General features: G+C 46.4%; 1 protein-coding gene across 1 annotated transcript in view; it reads right to left on the reverse strand.

The window, feature by feature from the left end:
• LOC139918363 (zinc finger MIZ domain-containing protein 1-like) overlaps positions 1 to 19,759 on the reverse strand; it is a 37,798-nt gene that overhangs the window by 8,748 nt on the left and 9,291 nt on the right. The window contains exons 4-7 of the mRNA XM_071907716.2: positions 3,025 to 3,160; positions 2,499 to 2,613; positions 1,126 to 1,343; positions 336 to 537 (exon numbers count right to left, since the gene is read on the reverse strand). Of these exons, the coding sequence (XP_071763817.1) occupies positions 336 to 537; positions 1,126 to 1,343; positions 2,499 to 2,613; positions 3,025 to 3,160 (671 nt within the window). The remainder of the gene's footprint in view (positions 1 to 335; positions 538 to 1,125; positions 1,344 to 2,498; positions 2,614 to 3,024; positions 3,161 to 19,759) is intronic.

The following is a 19,759-nucleotide window of genomic DNA, read 5'->3' on the forward strand; positions in this document are numbered from 1 at the left end:
AACAGGCTCCTTTGCACAGTCTAGTTGAGCTCTTTAGTCTCTCTTAACACTGATATACCCATGTTCAACAATAAGCCTAAATCCACTTCTCTCAGCTCGCCGTTCTAGTGCTTTTGCTATTTTTGAAAGGATTGCAGGAAAAGTCAATGAGCATAAAGTAGGCTCCCAAATAGTCAGTTTGATATTTATCAAAACAGTACGATGTGCAAAAAAAGAAGTGCCAAGAGCACATAACCAATATTTTCCTTATTAGCGTAGCTGATCTCAATTGATACTGATATTATACTGTAATGGTGCAAATCAACACAATCTAGGTTTGTGTGTCCTGCTCCTACCGGTCCATATTGGTTCATGTCCTTGTTCTGCGTTTCCTGCAGAGCGGCCACCGTCGCTGTGGCAGTGGCGGTTGCCGTGGCAGCAGCAGCGGCGACTGCGGCTGCGGCGGCAGCAGCGGCAGGCTGGGTGAAGTCCGACGGAGGACGGGAGTGTGGGGGGATGCCCATACCACCAGGTCCAGCATTAGGCCCTCCAGGGTAACTTTGACAAAGAGAAAGGCAACACAAGAAATGGCCTGTTAGTGGAAGAACTCCATCAATAGTGAGCATCCACTGCTTGAAAACAGATGCTATCAAAACACCGCAAAAAATAACTTAACAAGTTCTTTAGTCCAGTATTAAGTCTTAAAATCCTATTTTTCTTTATGTAAGAGAATCTGCCAAATGGGTGCAATAATTCCACTTGTTTCCAGTGTAAATCAACTGTCAAGCATCTAGGCTACTTGAATCAAGTGTCCTCTTCTTGACGTTAGTGCTGTGATCTGCCTCATTCTGCCTTGTTTCTAAACACTGACACTCACAATTCCTGAAACAAGTGAAAATTGCAGTGGAATCGGCAGAATTTTTCACTTGTTTATAGACTGAACGACTGACGAAATGACTTAAGACAGACTTTCTTTGCAGTATATAACCTTGCAAACAGACATTTTTAATACTATGATAAGCCCTCCTTATCTTTTGTTTTTTCACCCAATGCATATTTGGTGTACTACTGAAGATTAAACTGTGATTGACCTCTCACAACTTCTAGACACTGTGACCAGTGCTAATCCACTATCCAGACACTCACTTGCCACCAAAGCCTCCTCCACCAGGGTAGTTGGGTCGCCCGTACATGCCCTGCTGCATGTAGGCCTGGTTGGAGTTGCCTTTGTTGGGGAACTGCTGCTGAGGGCCGGGGAACTGGGGGGAGTTCATTCCTGGATTGTTACCAGACATGCCCGAGCCCATGGGGTTGCCCCCGGGGTTCATGGGATTGTTGTTGTTGGCCATGGGATTCCCTAGCACCTGTTGGACATACACATACATAGAAATAAACATGGGTAAATGCTGGATGCTTTTAGACTAGGGTGTCTACAAGTTTCATCAACTTTTTAGGATGGTTTTAATAGAAATTAGAATGACATATGAAAACAATTTTGCAACTAAAATAAACATGAAAGTCAAAACAACTCAGAAACAGAATATAGGCCTGTGTCTGATATCTCACCAGAAAAACAACTTACCCAAGGAAAACGCAGCCAATTTTTTTAAGGCAGCTAAAACTCAATTTACAACTTAAAATGCCACATTTAAGTGGATTCGGGACCTTTAAAGGCCTTGAGTTTAGATAACATCATTTAAGACTTTTTCAGGATCTGCAGAAACTTTGTTAGACACTAATGCCATTCCACAACTAGCTTAAAACTTCTGAGCCCTGGAATCCAGGCAATTTTCATTTTTAATGCTGGGCTTTGGATCTTAGTGACCTTCATCACAGCATACAAAGAAGACACCGGGTTGGTGGGTATCAAACCACACCACAGAGATACAACACCTATGGTTGCATGTAAACCCAATGTAAACCCAAAACCCAACCATTGACCATGTACCATGACACACAAGAAAGTCCTTGTTTTCAGTTCTCCAATGGGCTGCAGATAACACAAAACATTGAAAACCTAAGACACTCTAATACCAATATGTTGTTGTTTGTCACACTGTCATTACTTCACTGCAAAAAAATTCATTTCATCTTTTCTATTGAGTCCTAAAATCTTATTACCCTCAAAATAAAGTCAGCCAGCGGGGTGAGATAAGATAAAGAGATCTTTTGTTTACAATGCAAATCAACTTTTTCCAATAAGTTTCTTAAGTGACATTATCCTGAAACTAGTGGAGTAATCTGCCTTATTTCAGGATAATCATAGTCAAAGGATAGTCACTTCTTGCACTGGAAACAACTAACCCCACTGGCCGATGTTTTTGTTTCACTTTTACCTCAGAGTCTTGTGTTGCAACCCTCTGTGGTCCCGTTTTCAACCATTACCTGCTAATATTACAGCTGTATAAGTAGTGATGAAGAACCTCCTGCAGCAGCACCACAGGACTACAACAACACAACCCTATCAGCCCCCAATCAACCTTGAGATACATTTCTACTGTACATGTGCGGGATCTCACCTGGCTCTGTGAAGTGTTGGTCACGCCCCAGACAGTCGTCACTACAGACAACGAACCCGGCGGCTGATTGGTGTTCTGTTGCCAGGGAACCGAGTCGTAGGGAAAGGACCCATCTCTGCGAGGGACGGACAAAAACACACACCGTGTTGGCAAAGCAGAAACAACGACAAATACTCGCCGTGCTGAACCGTACAGTCGCACAAAGCATATTTGCATTGGGAAAGACAAAGGTTTTTAGTGTTAGGATTATAAAATAAAGGCATGTTCTTACACTCGCAACCCGTTGACACTGTGTTGTAATTATTAACCGCTCATAGTAGGGGTGGCGAGGTGCTGCTTGTCCCTATTGACCGTGCTGCAAGCAGTTAGTCTGGCACTTTGTCTGGCCACTGATCCATAAGGAACAGTGGGCTTCATGGGGAGAGCAAGGGCTTTCCCCTAGGGCCTGGTCTGTCTGTACAAACACACACACACACACACACACACACACACACAAACAAACAGGCACAGTAGTGGGAACACTGACCCGTGTGAGAGGCTGGGCTTCATGGAGCTCATGGGGGGCTGCATGGGCACTTTTCCCGGAGGCTCGTTCTGCCTGTTCTTCTGGTGACGGAGGAGGAGGAGGCGTCCCAGCTCCTCACACCAGGAGGACAGCAGAGCTGGAGGAGAGGAGAAGGAGGAGGAGGAGGAGGAGGAGGAAGAGAGCAGAGGAAGAGTGTATTAGTGCTGTCACACTCCTGTGAGAAATAACTGCAGAGATAACAGCCCTTCACAGCAAAGCACTACAGAACCTCCCACTGAGGGAGATTGAATGTGTGAGAGGAAGAGGGCAGATGAAACATAAACAACGGAGGAACAGAAGCTTCTGAGCAAAGTAGGAAAACAAATCGAAAAGCAATGGCCCGGCTGACAGAACGATGTATAAAATTCCGCCGTAAGAGACAAAAGGAGGCGCCTGATATACTGCAATAGGAAAAGCTCAGCCTCCAGCCGGCGTGTCACTGCTGGTCTCGGCCACTAGGGTTCACTCTGGGCCTGCAGATGGACTCCAGCCCTTCCCTTCTTTCTACCTACCGCTTGGTTAGGTAACTACCACAGAGTGCGTTTGATCAAATCATATGCTTTTCATCTGCAGTGCATCTTTTTGCACCGTGCCAACTACAAAAGACTCACTTTTCCTTTTTTCTCTCCCTCCCTCTCTCTCTCTCTGCCTCCTTCTGCCCCTCTCACCGGCGGTGGAAAAGAAAGGGAATGTGGATTCAATCAAAGAGGAGGGCAGCCACCTCCTCTTATGATTCACAGCCGCGGCACTTCTGGGCTGAGGAGCGGGGGTGAAACAGAGTGCTCAATGATTTCAGCTATGGCTGCGGCTCACGCAAAGCCACGTCAATATGACAGCAGCGCAGACTGTCCTCGCAGGCAGATCCACCCTGCTGCCAGACACAAGGACAGGCCACCATGGCACATATTATACAGAGAGAGAGAGAGAGAGAGAGAGAGAGAGAGAGAGAGAGAGAGAGAGAGAGGGAGATAGGGATTGGTAGGGAAGAATAAGCAGGCAAGAGACAGAGAGAGAGATAAAAAAAGAGAGAGAGAGAGGGCGAATGAATCAGTGAGTGAGTGAGTGAGAGAGGAGACAGCAGGCTAATGGGGCTGATGGGAGGGAGGAACAAACAAAAGCTTCTGACTCCCGTCATAAACATGGCAACCCAGAGATTTGACCACACATGAGTGCTTGCACACACCGTGCATGCCTACTCACTCGCAGATAAGCGCACACACACACACACACACACACACACACAATCCCAGTCCACGCATAGAGAAAGACACACTGGCTCATATTCATACATGTACACACACACACACTGTCAAAATAAATAGGACACGAGATGTCCTCCGAGTGTGCCAAATTTTCCGAGTGCGAGAACAAAAGGGGATTTCAATATGAACGCTCGCGCACAAACGCACACCTTCTCCTCTCCCTCGGCCCACTTGAGGCAGAGCATCTCACCCCAAAAGGCACCTCTCCTTTCATTTGAACACTGAGCACACCAGCCTCGCTCTGTGTAAAGATGAGGGCTGGAATACAAAAGACGTGTACAGATGGTGCCAGCAGTCTCCCTGCCTCTCCCTCCCTCTCCTCTCTCTCTCCCTCCTCTCCTCTCCTCTCCTCTCCCTCCCACTCCTTTAAAAGCAGCACGGGGCCCAGGCACAGAGGCAGCTGGGTTTTTCCTCCTTCCCTCCCTCCCTCCCTCCCTCCCTCCCTCCCACCCGCCCGCGCTCCCTCGCTTTTTCCTCCCCCCCCCCCCCTCCCTGTTCTTGGCAAAGCAGGTGCCAGGAGACAGACTGTGCGGTTCCTCCAGAGGATCGATCTGACTTTACCGGGGCTGCGCTTGGGGTTGACAGAACAGGCCTCTGCCCCTGTTTCTCAGGTGCCCTTCTAAACCCCCCCCCCCCCCCCCGAAAAAAAAAAAAAACCCTGTTAAGCTCACGGGTAGAGTACCGGATTGGTAGGTTAATTTTAATTAAAAAAGAAGCGGGTCCAAGTGCAGCTAATAGGTTTACGAGCGTACCGTCTCACATCTATGTCAGAACGTCCCGTGCTGTTTTAATGGCCCCCTCCCTCTCCCTAGACCCCCTTCTGATGGAGAGAGTTTTCAATTCGAGAGCCTGGCGACCAGCCAGCATGTTACAGCTCAATTAGGTCCCATTATTCTCTTCCAACAAGGGGTAACTTGCACTTCTCCTATGTTGATAAACATGTCTCCGCAATTTATCCCCAAACCGTGCCACCGTGAGACTGTCTGGCTAGGGGGACCGTATCCTCATTTCACACCGAGGCTGACATCAACAGCCGCAGGACTGTTTATTGCGGTGAGAGTGAAAGCAATGAAAAAACACAACAACAACACTGTGCGGAGAGCAGAGCCGAGCAGAGAAATGACAATGCATATCTGGGAGAAAAGACAGAGAGAGACAGGGAGAAGCTCCCGCCCCGCCACTTAAAGGGGAATTATTCTACCCCACCATTAGATAAAGGGCTTATCGCCCCACAAAATTACCACCTCCGCTGAGCCCCAACCTGTTTAAAGGGGAGGCGCTCTGTCATTGAGTCAAAGGATAAACTTCAGGTTTCATATGACGGGGTAAGAGGAGCCAACCCATTCCGCTCCTCACAAGTCTCTCCCTACTTCCTCCTCCTTCTCCTCCCTTCTTCACCCGCACGTCTCTTAGGACAGTGCGGATGACGAGCACAAAAGGATTACTGTTTCTCTTCTGCTCTCCTCCCACAGCCAGCCCTTCAATAGACTCATCTGTTTCCCTCCCCGCAGTCCCGACGAGAAGAGCCAAAACTGGAGATAATCGTCTCAGGTGTTCCTCATCCACCCCGGCCACTCCACAACAACTACTCCGGAGTGCATAAAATCGCCATTTACTGTTACAGAGCATCACTCGGCCCTGTTTACATTGGTCTGCTGTACTTAGTCTCCCGGGCGACGGCGGGTCTCGCTCCTCCATAAGAGAGGAGAGGAGCCTATCCTGTTTGCCTTGTAGATAGTCCCAGGGGCCCGGCTGTGTCTGAGCTGTATTGATATTCTGGTGCTCAGCTGCACAGCCTGATGGTCAGCCACAGCGAAGGGCAGTAAATGCATCTGCTGGGACTAGATGGGTGGTTCAGTAGCTGGGGCTGCAGCTTCCAGCTTCACTCTCTGTCATAATGCCCCAGGGAGACATGACAAATGACATGGACTGCATCCCTGACAGTTGTTCAATGCTCTTTCCAATGATAATGCTGCACCCCCCCCCACCCGCCGCCGCCACCCCTCACCACACATGCAGACGCTGCAATGGGAAGCAGAGAGAGAAAGTGTGCTGATTAAATGCCTTGTCTTTTGTCTCTCTCTTTTTTTCCCCTCTCTCTCTCTCTCTCTCCCCAAAAGAAAATGGCTGCTAAATTAAAACAGATACACAGAAAACGTCCCCCCCGGCCAAAAGGAAAAGCCACTAAGTTCTGCGAGTAAAATCTGCGGGAGAGGATAAGCCTTAAAAAAGAGGCAGACATGAGTGGCTATCATTAAAGAGGTCTCTCCCTCCTCCAAAACGCTCTCGTTTTTTCCCTCGTCTCTCCCTCTTTTCCTTCCCTCCCTCCCTCCCTCCTTCCCTCTGTGCGCTGGCAGGGGACTTTGGGGAGGCAGCAGGTAAGGCAGATGCCAAGGGCTCTTGTGATCCTCCTCCCTCCCCCCCCTCCCCTCCTCCCTCCCTCCCTCTCTCCCTCTCTATCTAATAGACACCTGCTCCCTTGTCAACCCAGAACCCTGGACTCCCACCTGGCATCATCCCACATGGCTCGGTCAATACGCTCGCCATCCGCACCGCTATACATTTCCAGCCACTCGCATACGCACACAAATCTGCAGCTACTTCATCACTCATTTTCATACTAGGTGTAACAGTAAAGGCCAACGGAGGTTTGCGCCGTAAACCTGTCTGACAGAATCATGACCCCCAAATGGTTTGTTTGAAGACGTTTAGCCAGAGGGGCTGAAAGGAAAACAAAGACCATGAGCAAACTAACAAGAACGGCTCTAGCGGGCTGCGCTCTTTAGTTTCTGAGGGAGCTCTATTCACATTCTGTTCTGGGCTGAGGCCCTCTTTCCTCCCTCCCTCCCTGACCAGACTGGTCTGAATGGACGCAGGCCTCCTGCAGGCCAAAGTCAATTAAAATAAGAGAGTGGCTAGGGAGCCCTAGTATCCCTGGTTACTGAACGCACCTAAGAGGCCATGCAAAACATTCATGTCTGGTTTTGGCCAAAGAATTCCTCGCAATACGGGCTTGCAGGCTTCCTGGAACTCTAAAATGCCGGGATTTACCTCGTAAAATATGGGGAACTGTATGAATAACTGGTTGCTATGACATTGCTTCAATAGTTACGTAGGCCCCGCGCCAAACTATCTTGTGTGTGCTACCGGCCTGAGCTGGGCCCGGGGTCGTAAATCATCTGTCCCGCTCTGCCTCGCAGCTCTCTGACACAGTCACCACGGAGCCACGGACGCCTGCCTGGCAGCCATCAAGCCTCTCTTTGTCTTTACCCAGATGCCACAAATTATTCATCGATGCCAATTTGATAATGAAACAGAAACGACTCGGCAGGCATTGGCCTTGCGTACGCGCGCGCGTGTGTGTGCATCACACCATCTTTTTCAGTGGCAATGAGTGGGTATAACAGGTTACGGACCTGTCAACCCATGACAGGCCGGCATGTTCAGCTGTGCTAGTTGTTCATCCATGGGGGGATAATTAGGTCGAAGCTCCAGTGTGGCGGGATAGACTGAGCTCACAGGTGTACTGTCTTAAACACATGGCACACATCTACATCTCTGGTTACCCTCTCAACACTCAATAGAGGGAAAATAACCCTTTGGCATGGAGGCAAGTGTGAATTGGGGGTTGTAAAACTAAGTCAGTAAACTGACTTCATTAGCTCCGGTTACAAAGTTTTTAAAGTGGGGGTGAGTCATTCCACATTTCGTGACATATTTCAGTGTGACTGATTAATGTGTGCAGAAAGCTGATGAAGTGGGCAGGACGTGTGAAGTGGATACATGTGAATGTCATGGCTGCCATGTGTCATCAGAATGTGACATGATATTTCCCCTGACCTCCTCGGCACACGGGGAACTCTTAAGCACTTAAACTATAGCGGGTGAGCCGTGACTGAAATGCGTCTTTAGCCGAAAGAAAGATTACACAATCACAATGAAAGCGAGTATTTAAGCGGTGGGGAAGCATGGGGGAAAGCAGCTATGCATTGTTGATTTAAAGCCTAACAGTTATAAAACAGCCCCGTCTATCTAGGGCAGACAACTGCCTCCTCTCTGCACCTCATCTTTGTCTGACGCTTCTCTGCTTGCATCCTTCCCTCTCCCTCTCTCTGGGAAGCCAGTGATGTTGGAGTCTTGTCAATGAGTACTTAGGCCCATTGCCTCATGGGGAGCCAGACTTGCTGGCTAGGTTTTATGGCCCATTTCAGAGCTGCCCCAGCTTAAATACAGCCTCCTGCTGGCCACATGGCCACAGTGTCGTGCCATGTCCATCCGGCGAGGGGGAACGCTTGGCCGCGTGCCAAGAAGGTTTTACTGAGGCCAGAAGCATATGTGGCCAATGCGGAGGCAAGCAGCACACAAGGAGAGAAAGAAAATGCCATGGATTTAGTGTATCTGGGTTGCCGTTTTGACATCCTGTGTTCTTTGTTGCTACGTCAACAGCCTCTGAGCACTTATTACTGACAGTTCTTTGAAAAGCGCTCTCTTCCTCCACTTAGCTCCCCGCCTCTGCTATTTTAAAGAGGATAACCTTATTCAGATATTAAGAGTTCACTATTCAGTATCCAGATAATAAGAGTTCAAAGCCTCAATCTTAATATTTGGCCGTTTGTGAATATCCAGCAAGCAATTGCGTGATATAAGTTTCGATCCATGCACATACAGCCATGAGATATACCTGCAGGAATGCTAAATAAAAATCAATAATGTCATAGATAAGACATTTATCTTCAAATAAAATCTGTGTTCCCAGATTTCAGATAAGGATTATACTTCCTCAAAGAAATCCATCTGGCACTAACTGAATACTAACTGGAACATGAGATGTGCCACAATCTCAAGCTGATTTTATGCAGATCTCAACACTGTTGACTGTCATTCCTTGGTCATATTTACACAGTAGCCAACCTTTGCCTAAGTAGGCCAGTGTTTTAAAAGATAATCTCTCTTGGCGTACGCGACAAATCTCTTCCTTAAAAACAGGGCATGCCATTCAGTCTGCCTGGAAAACACGAAGGTGGAAATCTATAGCATTCACCCCCTAGTGAGAATTAATTCCTTGTGCGTTAAAGCCAGAAATCTCCCCCAACCAAACTCAATCTTCAATCTGTTAATGCATGTCTTTCCGTGCAACAGTAAGCTGATTGGGAGCAAAACTCCCTCCAAACCTACATGTTTATGTCTTAATTCAGCGGCTGCAATCTGCCAACGTGGCTCCAGTGTGTCTAAGGTCACGATTTGGAGCCACCCAAGGAGGGGAAAGCATCTTTATTGATTTGAGTGTTATTAATACAAGATAAACCAAGCAAGACAATCACATTATGAATCAAAACAGGACATGTTATCAGATTGTATGAGACAAATCAAGCAAACACTGAATTTAGATAGTCTGACCTTTTCATCTGACCACAGTGGTTCCTAAGAGTCAGCCAAGTGCTACATGAAGCTGCCTCTACCAGCGCAGAGTGTGTGTTTAACCGTGTGCGCTCCTGTAACCAGATTACCAGATAGGCAGACCTGCAAAGAAGCTGCTTACAGGAGCCAGACTGTTTCCCCGAGCAACAGGCTGCTATTAACGAAGGCCCAGCCTTAAGCCCTTGTCTACAATGATACTAATTAGGCGTGGAGCAGATGCGCCCAGACTAGTGCCCACCTCGGGGTGCTGGGCAGGGCCGGTAGTGCCACGGTGGCACACGCTGGCGGCTGATTCACCTGTGACCTTTTCACAGTGGGCATGGGGTCGGAGCCTCCCTTTAGAAGTGCGGTGAAAACACACACTGGAGGAGCCCGGGTAGGATCTTGGCACCCCTCTAGGCTCATTAGAGTCATCCATATGTGCAAGCAGCCCAGGATTTGAATAACACCCTTCCTCATGATACCCACTCAGCCTGCATGGAAACAATGAAACTCAGACCTTCTCCGCTTCTTCGAACGAGCCGCACTTATCCTTACACCTTTATATACACACGTATGGCCTTAAGCAGACTTGTTAATATGATGTATATTTGCTGTAAATTCACATATCTGTTTTCTTCTTATTCACATACCTATCTCATTATGATATACTGCATTTCTATTAACATTTTAATAATATTTCTACCTATTTCATCCTGCGTATATTTCCTAGTTTTGGAATAATTTCATATCATATTCTGCTTTCATTCATTTGTTTGTCTCAGTAAGTTCTGCTGCTGTTATTTGGCACAAACTAATAATGTTGAAATCCAAACTTTTTTCCCAGTACTTTTCATTTATCCATTCTACATAACATGGTCTAGCATTGAAATTGTCGGTTGCATATGTTTATATAACCCCCAATTTGCTATAGTCTTGTTTATACTCTGTTTTTTGTTGTGCAGTGGCCCAATTTCCCCACGGGGATCATTAGAGTTTCATCTTATCTTATTCTTACTCTGATGTTAGCTTGGTTCACAATTCTTACTAGCTGTATTCACAGAATCAGTTTTTTTTTGGAGGGGTGGGGTGGGGATTATATAATTAACATACAAATCAACAAGGGGGACAAGGGGAATACGTAGATTGTTTGATGGCTTTAATGAACAGCCCAGAAAACAAGTGTGCACTATGACAAAAGCAAGATGATAAAACACCATGTGTGAACAACCATGCTTCATAAAACTCCAACAGACGACAGAACAGCAGCCATGTAGCTCTTCTAAAATGACCAACTAAAAAAAGCACATCTGATGTCATTCCATGTACAGTATGTCTACACGGTCCAACGTGCGGACGCAAAGGAATAAAATGCAAGGACTGCGATGAGGATGGTTGGATCCAGCCAATGCTTATGACTTTTCTGTACAGAACACACAACCAGTACCTGAGTCAGCCTGACATCTCCTGCAGCTGTTGGTTTCTGTAGGGTTCAAATTTAACATTTTACTATGGTCGGTAATGCAGAACTGTTGAAACATTTCTAAGGTATTCAATGAATGATGACAGACATACTTGATCATGGGTTGCTCCCTTGTTCAAAACACCCAACCTATATGAGGTGACTGGATGATTGACAGATATGCTTATAGTAGTCAGATCCTCCATCACTTGCACACGTTTCAGAACATCCAATAAAAAAATAAAAACATCCTATTGAGAGGCAGGAGAGGATGAATATGAACATGGACATGACCATCACACAGTGAGCAGAGACATGGAACTGCAAAGAGCTCAAGCTGTTATTAAAGGGGCAATAAGCAAGATTTATACTGCCCCATAGCACAAAAAGACCATAATATATCTGCAAGGGTTTGATGGGGTTGTTGATCAATACCAGTGACTCAACGATTACTTGGCCAGGTGCTGAGACTTCTAGATTTCAAAACATTGCAACACATTTCATCTACGGAGGCTAAAAGGCCTTGTTCTCAAGCCAGTATGCAATATTATTATTCCAGTTTTCTGCCAGAGACTTGAGTAGGAGGCAAGTTCTACTGATGTTGTTGCAGTTCCTACTGGTCGCCTATAGGGGTCGACAAAGGTCATCGATTGCTTAATGCTCCTTTAATGTGCTGGTTTAACATGGTCCAACACCGTCAATTGTAATCTCTCCTAACTGCCTCAGCCTCATTTTCTGGTTTCCTCTTAAGTGCCTCTCAACCCACAACCACTTACTCTCTCTCTCTAGTAGGTAACTCACTCTGCTGTAGATATGCATGCAGCGAAGTGCTTTCCTCTGCTCTACCCTCTGATACCAAACCCGCAGCTTACAACGGGGACCAAATGTACAGTATGATTACTTTTCATCTATGGGACGCGCGATAAATTAAGATCAATTAATGGTCCGCCGATTGAATGCGGCCGCTGGTCTCTGTTGTTTGTTCTCTGAGGAGGAGATGCTGTCAGGTGGAGGGAATCTAGCTGCGGTTACACCTGTCATTACAATGCGATTTCCAAGATCTGATTATCAAGATCGGATTTAAGGAGATCACATCACTGGCGTCTACACTTGGCCTGAAAATGCTCATGTCTCTCCCATGGCTGTGTGTAATCACATTTCTGTCGGTACTACTTTTTCCCCACTCTTCCTCTCTATCACCTTATGCCCACTGTGGCTGTGTTGCGTCCAGAATACGTAGAATTACAAATCACAATTCTGTTTTTTGGAGGGTCCGATATCAAGTGTGAGCAAAATCTGTTTTTGTTTGGATGATAACAGTTGCATTACCAAAAAGTGTACGAGTACACAACCTGTACTTGTGTTTGGATGGATCTCTTTCATTAAAGCCACATGAAAAAAAGGCCTCTAGATGCTCTGAAAATACACGGCAATGACTGCTCATGCATGCCGATAGCTGTTGTTTTGATTTGGGGGTTTTTATGGAGGAGCTAAGTCAGAGGAGTTACTTCAAAGGAAAAGGTTAGTGCGATTTCACAACTTGCAAAAACATCTCCAATACTGAGAACAAGAGCTTCATTGAAACCCACACAACAACGCTAATGAATGGTTGGAACGGTACAGCGCAGCACAGCTAGTCAGGCATCTCTTTAACAATACCGCCTGTTGCAAAACCTCTCTTGTCTTAGCATGTTGGGAACTGTCCCACAGACACATATGAGAGAAAAATCACTGAATAATTCCCAAAAGCAGGACGTGATTTATTACCTATTGGAGATGAGTGGCTCGGCGCTGTGTGTTTACAGCTGAAGAAGTGCGAGTGAACAATAATACAAAAATTCAAGGAGGCGTTAAACCAACATACCGGAATATAATTTTTCAAGTGAGGTCAAGAGGGAAAAAAATTACACCAGCTGAATTTCGCTCTCTAAACAGAAGCTCGTTCAGCTTTGCTTGTACAGCATCGGTGCTTAACCTGCGTTTTTGGTATCTTAGCGTCTCAGATACTGAACACAACACCTTGAATTCAAACCTGTTGCTCATTTAAAAACCTGTATGCAGCAGAGATGACTGAACCAACAAAAACACCAAATCAGCCTCAGTGTTTTTGGAGCGAAGCTGGCTGGTTACGCTGTATGTTGCCGGGGGAGTGAGTGTGCTAAACTGCCAAGAGTCTTGCAGGAAAATGCCGCCTCAAGTAGGTCAGCGCGACTCCGAGAGATAATCAAGGCCATTTTGACCCCTTCTGTGTGAGCAGTAAGTGGGTCAAATGCAGCAGTCAGCTGTTGCAACTCTATCATGTGGAGTGCTGCAAGGCACTAGTCATACTGTCAAACTCCATTCCATTAGTTTAAGGCATGGCAGGGTGCCCGCCCCCACCCACCGCTGAAAAAAAAAAAAGAAGAAATCAACCCTCTATCTGCCCCCCAGGGGTAAAATAATGTGAAGTTCCTCTCAGCAGCACATCCACCTTCCCTCTTGTCAGTGAATGCGCCCCCTACAAACACAGCCCTCTTCAAGTGTTGTCTCCTCCTTTTGACAGCTCACAGCTTCACAGCTCTGTCCTATTCACAGGAGCAGAGAGTCCCCCCCCCGTCTAAAATGCCACCCGCATTTCAAGCAGACTTACTCCGCCAATGTCCCTGCCTGTCTGTCTTATTTCTCACTCTTCACTGCACAGAAAAAGGGGGACTCATGTGTCTAGAAACACTTCTGAGCAACGAATCTGCGATAGCAGAACAAAGGCGATACAGGGCAGCCTTAATCTCTGCACTATTGAAGCCAGCAGCTATTTTAAAGCTTTCTCTCTCTGTGTGTCTCTGTATCCCTCCCACCCTCCTCTCTTCTCTCTAACATTCTTCCTCTCCCCCTCCCTTCTTTTCCCTCGGTGTCTCAGGGCAGCAGCTTCTCTCTCAGTTTTCCTCTCCTCTCTCCCTGCGTGTCCAGCGACTGACTGCACAATACACATCAATTATTCATGGCTGCTCTCTCCGTTTCACAGGCAAAACCAATCACAGATGGAGTCATTGCTAATGGGCTCCTGCTGTACTTGCCACCGGCTTCTTTGCACTCAGGCAACAAATACCCCAGAGACAATGGGAGGGAAAACAGGGATAAGCTGCAAAAAAGGGAAACTTCATACAGCACTAACAGCCAGGAGGAGGACACACGTTTGTGATCAGAGGTGAAAAAAAAAAGAAAAAAAAAAAGAAAAAAAAAAAGGAGAAGAAAGGTACGGATCGTCACAAATAATTCAGCAAAATCAGGAACCGGCTTCTGCAGCACTAAAGGGTTAAAGACAGAGAGGGGGAGAGGGAGAGAGGGAGAGGGGGAGGGAGGCAGAGAGGGGGTGGGAGGACAGGGAGAGAGGGAGAGAGAGAGAGAACCAAATGCTTATCTCCTCACCTCGGATGTATGCAGCTGTTATTGATGTATCTTCTTTTTCTGTCTAGTGATCCATTGCTTGCTCTCCCAATACACACATCACACAGAAGCAGCCACAGCCACTTCGCCAGAAGGGAGAGAGGGAGGGAGGGAGGGAGAAAAGGAAAAAAAAAAAAAATGCAGGCAGCTCACATTTCAAACTTGCAAGGGGGGTGGTGCCTAATGTGCTAGACAGCCTGTATCTTGGCCCGCGTCCAGAGCAACGAGTAAAAGAAGCCTCAATCAATTCATTTAAAGCAACATTTGTTACAGGGGAGAAGCACCACAAGTCCTCCCGAAAAGTGGCAACAGAAACGGTCTGGATGGGTACATTAAGCAGTGATTTCACCCCCCCCACCCTTGTCTTTGCATACTGTCGACTTAATCCATCAAACTAGTCATTGTAATTAAGGGCCATGAGGACGAGGAGGAGGAGGCTGGGCACGGTGGCTTCCTGATGCGCAGAGGGCTGGAATCAGGACTGCCGGAGAGGGAGGGGCCAATTAGACCACATTTGTCTCTCAGCACACACGAGCCCGCGCGAGGCGTTGGATAAATAATTACACAACTATAAAACATGTAAACGGCAGACACCGCCACCTGAGGCGGTCGATATCAGTCTGGCACCTCCATTGTCATCCACAAATAAAAATATTCTCACTCTCCAGCAGCGGGTCTATTCGCTTGTCAAATTAGTGCGACTGATCTGCAGCTAAAACACAATAATGAGCGTTTAATTTGAGACGCAAGGTACAACATGGCATTAATTGTAATACGCAAACAGCCCATTTCAACGCAGGTGATGCTGCAGAGCCGTGCGGAGCGGCCGGAGATGCTGCCGAGCAGACAGAAGCCTCTGTTTGCTAAAACAAGAAGGGAGGAAGGACAAACAGGCTTCCAGACAGGCTTAACATCTCTTATCTCAAGTCGCCCCTGTATTTGCTCTCCTGGCATTTACTATCAACTGAGAGCATGGCGGGTGAGTTACAGCCCTACACCCTACTGCAAGTTACCGCATCTATCATGGCTGACTTGAACACTTACCTCGTTCGTACAGTGTAAAACATAGAAACTGTCCAAACTGGAGACAGTGCAGATTTATAGTATCTGAGACACGTTCCTCCCTAAACATTGGATGCACATACTTAAGTCCCTAAGAAAGAAAAGCCTGCCTGTGAAGAATCCAATATATCCAGATGGTAAATGTAACTTTGATAGACAATGTCATGGAATTAGAAATACAGATTAATATGATTATGAAAGCTGCTTTAGGTGGGAGACATTAATTCACTTGTATACTAATAATGCCATAAGCAGACCATGGACCCCCATTTGATTACACTGTATTCCATCTGAGGAGATTTCTGTGGTTAAATATGACTTGGTACAGGATTATATAACTGTCTATGCTATATGTGGGCTGATAACTGCAGTAGGGAGAGTGAAACCTATGGTCAAAATATAAATTCTCTCATTTCTTGGGAGTAAAATAGTAGTGAAATTAAAAGCATTCCTGGTCACTTCATTCCTAGCGGTCTTAAATATTAAGCAGCTATACAAGGACGACGACTACATCTTTACTCTGAAAGTGTGTTTAATAAGCGCCTGTTTGTTTCTCAGATACAGTCTTCAATTCAATTCAACTGCCGCTGACAGTCAAACATGGTCAAGGCCACCAGCAGTGTTTTTAGACGTCCATGTTATTTTCTATTTAGGAAAAGCCGCAGCCGAACTATAAGTCGAAGCACGCCGAGTGGGGAGAGAGAGAGAGAGAGAAAAAAAAACACACATTTTGGTGTGGAAAGCTCTGGGGAGAGAAATTACAGCCCTGGAGGCCTGTGTGTGTCTGACCTCTGCATTGTGTGTAGAATCTGAGACCTTTCCACAGCGCGATGACAACATGTCCGACTGCTGTGTCTTTAGCAGCGTTTTACCGGAAGGCATGGCAAAAGCCCATATAGAATCACCACTTTAACTACATTTTAAGGGAAATTTACATTAGATCTGTGCTAGACAATTAAATAACATCGACTGAAGAATAAACGCTTTGCCCTATACTCCAAAAAATGTCATCTTAACAAGTTATTTAGTCTAATATATTGAGTGTTAAAATCTTTTTTCCTTAAAACAAGTGCAAATTTTTGCCTATAGGGTCACTTGTTTCCAATGTAGTTTTACCTGTTTTTCGAGAATTTTCTTCAAACAGGTGCCTTGAAAAGCAGTAGATCACAAAAAAGATTCTTTAAACAAGTTGATTTGCATTGGAAAAAAATGACATTTTCACTACATTAAATGACTTGTTAAGATGGACATTCTGTGCAATAGATGATTTTTATAGTATGGAAATAATAACCATAAAAGTGTTTACTAGCCCTTGGGGAGTAGTTGGTCACCACCTCTATTGCTTAAGTAGAACTGCAAACACATGCAGCATTCCCTCCCAAACTGGCTCCAGCAGTTCATGCTTGGGCTGGTCGGAAAACTGAGAAAGAGGAGCTTCTGAAGTCACACCTTAAAAACTCCCCTTGTCAAAACAACTAAACAAGACCAAAGGAAGGACAGAAACGCCGCTGCTCACTCCCCCAGACACATATTTTTTCCTAACAAAGTACACAGTAATTACAACCCAAGATGTCTTATCAAAACTGGAAAATGACACGGTGCAAAATGAAGTAAAAGTAATAGAGATGAACTAGTGTGACGGAGTGAGAGTTGTAGCCCAACTAATTATCTGTTGAATAGTTGGTTTACCAGGCGTTTGTTACACTGAGAGAATGAATGGCCAAAGGAGCTGAAACAGTCTGACTGGTTTCCCCCTCTTATAACTTGGCGCCTTCTTTCACTCTTTTAGAGCTGAGGAATTCCAAGAGCTTGCTGAGGCGCAAGCGATTGGGAATGTGCCACTCTGACCCACAAAGAGGAAGAATCGTGATTAAGCGTTTTGTCTAAACACTTGTACCAGACTGAACCACTGCTCCCGCCAGAGAGGGGTGGGCCGCTCCCTGATAAGTGAGTGTATGACACCGATGAAACAGATCCTACAGGGCCTGTAATGTATCTTGTGATGGAGAGGGCGGGGGGGCCTTGATGAATTTATCCATACAGAGGGAGCGATCCCTTTTCTCTGACCGCACCGCAGCTCCACGTGCGTGGCTCTGCCCTGTGGTAAGACAGTCCAAGTAATCACAGATTAATAGAGCAGGCTAATCCCATTCACAAAGAGGTCACTACTGGCAGACGGACGCCCCTCCCCCCCCCCCGGCGCTCCCCCTGCATTGTGGGCCACTTGCAAAAAGGCTAGAGGACTAAAACTAGCCTATCCTGCTAAGTGCATCCAATAAAGCGATCAGTGGTTCAATTCAGCAAGTCACGCTGTGCGTATCGTACACTGGCTCCCTTCCCAACCAATCGGAAAGGCAGAAGAAAATTAGTCATGATTCCAAATAACGATAAGCAGTATCTGGCCTCCTTTAGACCATTAAATCCACTCACAATACTAAATCTCGGATACATAAAATGGATGTCACACGTGAAGGTGGCTGGGTAATTGTTAAAATCCAACTAAAAGCACAAGGGGATGATAAGGAATCGTTCTCCTGATGCTATCCCACAACACGCTCCCCGCAGGCAGAAGCTCCACACGGCGGCGGTGTCACCCGGGTCAAGGTGTATTTCTTTGAGCTTCGCACCGCTAAGCTTATCCCCTACTAACAAATAATGCGAGCGGCGCCTTAAACTGTTGGAGTGGATTTTGTGATGAATTGATTCGTCATACCTACCAACCTGTTTCAGCTGTAAGTTGATTGTGAACATTGATTTCCTCCCGCTGAAATTAGCTTTCCACTCTCCTCAGCACAATTTCCCCCTCAATTTTCTCCCATGTTCAGGAGAGGAATTCAGATGACATAACAGAAATGTAATAGCTGACCGCTTCATGTGTCAGAGCCAAGAGCACTTGGGTACAAGTCAGGCCTAGTTAAAATGGGACACCAAATATGATTTACTTATTAGTGTTCATCCATTGACCTAATGTTCTCTGTATGCAGAAAGCCCCACTTGACCAGATATCTAGCTTCTCCCACTCTCAACACAGATTTTCAGAGCAGATTACAAGACGCACAATGTGACTGAGCAGACCAGCGGTTATGAAAATACGATTTGGCCTCAAATGCTCCCTGGACACTCACGCTTTCCTTTTAAGACAAAGCCAGCAACAACTCCCAGGGTTCGGGCTACACAAGCCCCTTTGTCAGCGGAGATAAGAAACAAACATGAGGTGGAACAATTGCTACTATGTCTCCATTTAGAAAAATCAAAAAGAAAAAAAAATGGCATGTTATGCAACAAATGGCAGACTGTCATATTCATGATTGAGCTGAGGATTTGAAAGGGACTTTCTGCTCTGAGCAGAAATCTATGAAACCCTCATTGAACTTCAGCTTGGATCGCATCCAGGAAACCTGGCAGACTTGGCTAAGTGAATTATTGTTAAAACAACATTATGCAAAGGACACTGTATTTAATTAAAAACAAAATTCACCTCCTCCCCTCACATCCACCCCCCCCTCCCTCCCCTTTTTCCCTCTCTACATTGAACTAATCTGGCATTCCAGAGTTGATTTGTTCTCTGTTAGGTTCTTTGAGGCTTCCAGCAGCCTCCTCGCTGAATGGCAGACACTGACTCGCCTGTCTCTGGTGTTGGATGGCCGACCTGTTGCCGCCATCCCGGCCCCATCATGTGATTCACTCCCTTCCCCGTCGCCGGGCAACGGCCCTGCTGGATGCCGGGGAGCGGGTCCTGCCCCTGGGGCCCTGTGGGAGTGTCGTTTAGGAGCCGTCTCCCTAGCTGCCAGCATGGGCTTTCTCTCCGCCTTAACAACCTCCTCGGCTGGGGCCTCCGCCGGAGCGCTTTTGCAAAGTTTGCAGGAGAATGCAAAGCCTCTGTGGAGGTTTCCCTTTCTCCCTCTTTCTTTCTCTATCCAGACTTTTCCAGGTTTCTCAACTAGAGCATTCAAAAATATTTATGCATATACATAATTGTGCATGAAATGCAGTTTGGGATGCTGCCTAGACTTGACTGCTCGCTGCTCTCCAAATGACTACTGTTGCAGGAAATTATTCAGACAGAGAATCAATTGGCAATCTTATGGAA

The sequence above is a fragment of the Centroberyx gerrardi genome, chromosome 20 (assembly GCF_048128805.1).
Source record: "Centroberyx gerrardi isolate f3 chromosome 20, fCenGer3.hap1.cur.20231027, whole genome shotgun sequence".
NCBI lineage: Eukaryota > Metazoa > Chordata > Actinopteri > Beryciformes > Berycidae > Centroberyx > Centroberyx gerrardi.